Source organism: Acanthisitta chloris, unplaced genomic scaffold (assembly GCF_000695815.1).
Source record: "Acanthisitta chloris isolate BGI_N310 unplaced genomic scaffold, ASM69581v1 scaffold34984, whole genome shotgun sequence".
Lineage (NCBI taxonomy): Eukaryota > Metazoa > Chordata > Aves > Passeriformes > Acanthisittidae > Acanthisitta > Acanthisitta chloris.
The window spans coordinates 1,676-5,405 of NW_008671571.1; the positions used below are offsets into that span (position 1 = coordinate 1,676).

The following is a 3,730-nucleotide window of genomic DNA, read 5'->3' on the forward strand; positions in this document are numbered from 1 at the left end:
GCGCCGGCAGAGGATGGGGGTTGTGGACGTCCAGAACACCATGAACCACTGAGCCTCGGTGGCAGCGCCAGCTTCGCCCGCCGAGGGACTACACCTGTGTGTCAGCCAAGGAAGCTGCTTGTTCCTGGGCCCCGGGCACGGAGGGCACGGGCAGGGGACGAGGGACCGTGCGGAAAGGGCTTCCCAGCCAGCGTTTCCCTTAGAGCACTCGTAAGCGATTCCAGAGCAGGGGCTGACTGGATTCCTCCCCGTTCCTGGGCCCAGGTGTTGCTCTAACGCCCTTTAGGAAGATAAATCATACAGGACTTTTATTCCTCACTGCAATAACTCCTTATTTTGCAACCGTGGAGGGTTGTGCCGTCATCTCCACGCGCTCCACCCCTCGGCACGGGGGAAGTAGCTGTAGGGCTGCAATATCTAACTTATTCCGGTGCCACTAGTCCCTGTGGATCTCTGCCAACCTCCCCTCGCATTGCTGTGCTGCTCCCCCTCCCTGTACAGATTCTCTCCACCGTGTGGTGCAGTACTAGGGGCTGAACTCAAGGAGGTGGATCTGATTAACTCGCCAGATGAGGAGCTGAGCTTGTCCTAGTGTGACCTAGTCTTTTGCCTTCTGTGGACCAAGAATCCTTGGGCAGCAGCAGTAGGAGCCTGCAGGTTTACAGGAGTTCACTGTGAAGGGGTGTCCTGTGTTTTAGTTTCATCTCTGGTGTCATGTTTGACTTTTTTTTTTTTTTTTTTTTTTTTGGTTGTTATTGTTGTTACTTAAGAACTAAAGTGTAAATTGCCTTAACTAAATTAAATACAGAATCATGTTATAATAAAAACTCACACGTGGTAAATGCAGCTCCTTCCTGTGCCCACTGTGTGTGATGGGGCTGGTGCAGAGCCTCAGAGCAGCCCCAGGCCGAGGCCAAACCAGGGCTGTGCCACCCAAGGTGCTGCACACCCACTGCTCAGTGTCACACGATGCTCCAGGCTGATGACAAATGCTGCCACAACGAGCCACCAGCAGCACCAGCCCTGGTTCCTGAAGCTTTGGACTAGAGCCTGCTGCAAAGTTCTGAATTCTTTCACTCCTTGCCAGGAAAACACTGTTGAAACCCATAAAGAGGAGCAGCTGTTGGTGCTGCAGGGAGCCAAGCAGAGCCCTGGCACAGCTCTGCTCCAGACACTCATCCTTCCCAAGCCAAGCCCAGCTCCAACCCCAGGAACACACACTGATGCCAGCATTAAGGCTCTAAAAAGGAATAAAAAAGGCAGTAACAGTGAAGTTGCACAGCACTTGACATGTGTTTATGGCCCTATACACCAACAAGTCATTAAAACCTGCCGTTACCCCGTGGAACCCTCTCCTCGTGCTGAGGGAAGCTGCACGGAGCCAACTCTCAGTGCTCCACTGCCACCATGGTGAAGTCACCCTCACCCAAAAGGAAGCTAAACGTGGTGATCAGAGTTCTCCCTCCCTCAGCTGCTCTGTCCCTGTGTCACACACACGTTCTCAGGCCATCCCCTGGCCCTCACACACAGCTGCCCCTCCTCGCTCTGCGCAGCTCCTGATGGCTCCAAGGATCAGGTCTAACACCACAAAGTTCTCTCCTCTGTGTTGCTCCTGCAATGGCTTCAGCATGGATGTGTGAAGCTCTGCCCTAGATTTTTCGGGTTAAAAAAAGCTGCACTAACCAGGCAGGATGTGAGGGTAGGGCTGAACAAAAGTGCTGATGCTGAGAGGAACAAATGGGTTTATTCATCATGGCAACACCGAGAGCTGTAGGGGTATGTACAGTGGAGAAGCTGAGAGCTGGCCTCTCACTTTGAGTCCTCTTCGGGTTTCTTGGCAGAAAACTTTTCCCTCAGCCTTTTCCATGTCCCTTTTTTCATGTCTTCCATCTGTTTGAGAATGTCTGCAAAAGGAGAAGGGAGCGAGACAGGGACAGATGAAGATAAGCAGATGAATAAAACCCTCTTGTAACCGCTCTGCCTTCCATCTATTTCCCTTTTCTGACTTTTCATCTTAATGAATTTCCATTCTGGGCCCGAGGCAAGGCTGGTTTCCCTTCCCATCAGTGCAGGGAGTCTCTTATCACTAACAGCTGATACTCAGTTTTCACACGCTGCAATCAAAGTCAGGAACTGGAGCAGAACAAAACTGCTCTGGCTTCCTGCTCTGCACTTCAGAAAGGATCTGGCTGAGCATTTCTGCATGGGGCACTCAGCTCCCTGCCAGGGTCCCACACAAAAAGAGAGACACCAAAGGGAACAGGAGGATGGTGAAACAGAAGCTGAGCTCCCTGTTGGGAGCCGAGCTAGGAAAAGTGTTTCTCTCACACAGCTCCTGCTGTCTCACCCCAAAGAGCCTTTGCAACCCCTTTGCTGCTCCTGCCAATGCAAATCCAATCGACTCTTCACCCCGACAGATTAATGAGTTACTCCTTAGTTACTCCTGAGCTTACTCCTCATCCAGCAGCCTCACACACTTGCAGCAGCCCCTTGCTGCCCCCCACTCCCAGGGGTTTAGAGGTGATGCAGGGAGCACCACACAGACTGTCCCTCTTCTCCTGCACTGCCCTCTCAGAGCAAGCACAGCCTCAGTACCTGTTGCCAGGATCATCCTGCAATCTTCCACAGTCAGCCCAGTGAAGGTTGTGTCTTTCAGGCGTGGATACTGCACAGGTCAGCAAGGGAAGGAGAGAGAAACAAAGATGTTACTTGTAGGGCATGAAAAAGGTCCAAGTGTGAGCTCATTTCCAGCCCAGTTCCAGGAGTTCTGTCCATCCACATCAAGAACTAGGTCTGCCCTGCTCACACATCACACATCACACAGCTGCCCCTGCCAAAGGCACCAGGCACTGCTGCATCCACCCCGGAGAATTCCCAGAACTCTGCCACTCCCAGGACACTGCTGGGACGAGGCAGCCCCTGCAGCAGGTGGTGACTCCCCCAAAGGAGAGTGGGCAGAGCTCACCTTGTTCTTGTAGTAGTTGGTGTGGATCCTGACCAGGCTCTCGTACATTTGGTCGCAGGCCTCGGGGTCAGCGATCTGCAAGGGACACAGCGTCACACAGGTCTCATTTACACCTCCACAGCAAACCCTCCTCGTCCCAGGGCTGGGGACAAGGAGCAGCTCAGGAGGTTTCTCCTCAGTGGGATGCTGGGGACTCTGCTGAACTGCTCCAGGCCTTTCCCCTCCACTTCCCACCAGCTTGGCCTGCAAGTAACAGGCACAGGATTCCAGCAAGGGCCTTAAACTGCTCAGCAGCATCTGAGCACACAGAGCACTGGGTCAGTTTCCTGGTGGCACTGGTGACCAGCTCTGTCACCTGCTCCATTGTAAGGAACCAGGTGCCAGGAGGGAGGTTAGAAAAATCCCTGCGCAGGTTAAAAATAACCTGTAATCGATTAGGGAGAGCGGCAGGAATGACACAGAACAGCTCCAGAAGGGTAACCAGGTTTCTATTTCGATGCTAATCCCCAAGCTGTGCAGGTGCCCCAGGGTTCACCTGCCTGGCACAGCACCAGGACGGACAGGGCAGCGCAGCGGGCACAGCTCTGCCGGGCCCGAGGGGTCTGTCCGTGCCCACTGTGCCCCCGGTGCTGTCCCCAGGCTGTCCCCAGGTTGTCCCAGTGCTGTCCCCCGGTTGTCCCCGTGTTGTCCCCAGGCTGTCCCAGTGCTGTCCCCAGGCTGCCCCCTGTGCTGTCCCCATGTTGTCCCCAGGCTGTCCCAGTGCTG

At 54.2% G+C, this 3,730-nt stretch overlaps 2 protein-coding genes across 2 annotated transcripts in view; one reads left to right on the top strand and one right to left on the bottom strand.

The window, feature by feature from the left end:
* Nucleotides 1-276, top strand: part of LOC103801730 (inositol 1,4,5-trisphosphate receptor type 3-like) — a gene marked incomplete at its 5' end in the record, with an annotated part of 1,799 nt that extends 1,523 nt beyond the window's left edge. Inside the window, one exon of the mRNA XM_009074153.1 lies at nucleotides 265-276. Within this exon, the coding sequence (XP_009072401.1) occupies nucleotides 265-276 (12 nt within the window). The remainder of the gene's footprint in view (nucleotides 1-264) is intronic.
* A 1,533-nt stretch (nucleotides 277-1,809) lies between these two features.
* LOC103801731 (ubiquinol-cytochrome-c reductase complex assembly factor 2) lies at nucleotides 1,810-3,107 on the bottom strand (the record flags this gene model as incomplete). Its single annotated transcript, XM_009074155.1, is given in 4 exon segments — nucleotides 1,810-1,904; nucleotides 2,596-2,665; nucleotides 2,966-3,055; nucleotides 3,057-3,107. Coding segments are annotated over 4 exon segments (306 nt in total), but the record flags the coding sequence as incomplete, so codon positions are not given.
* Nucleotides 3,108-3,730: the final 623 nt, after the last annotated feature.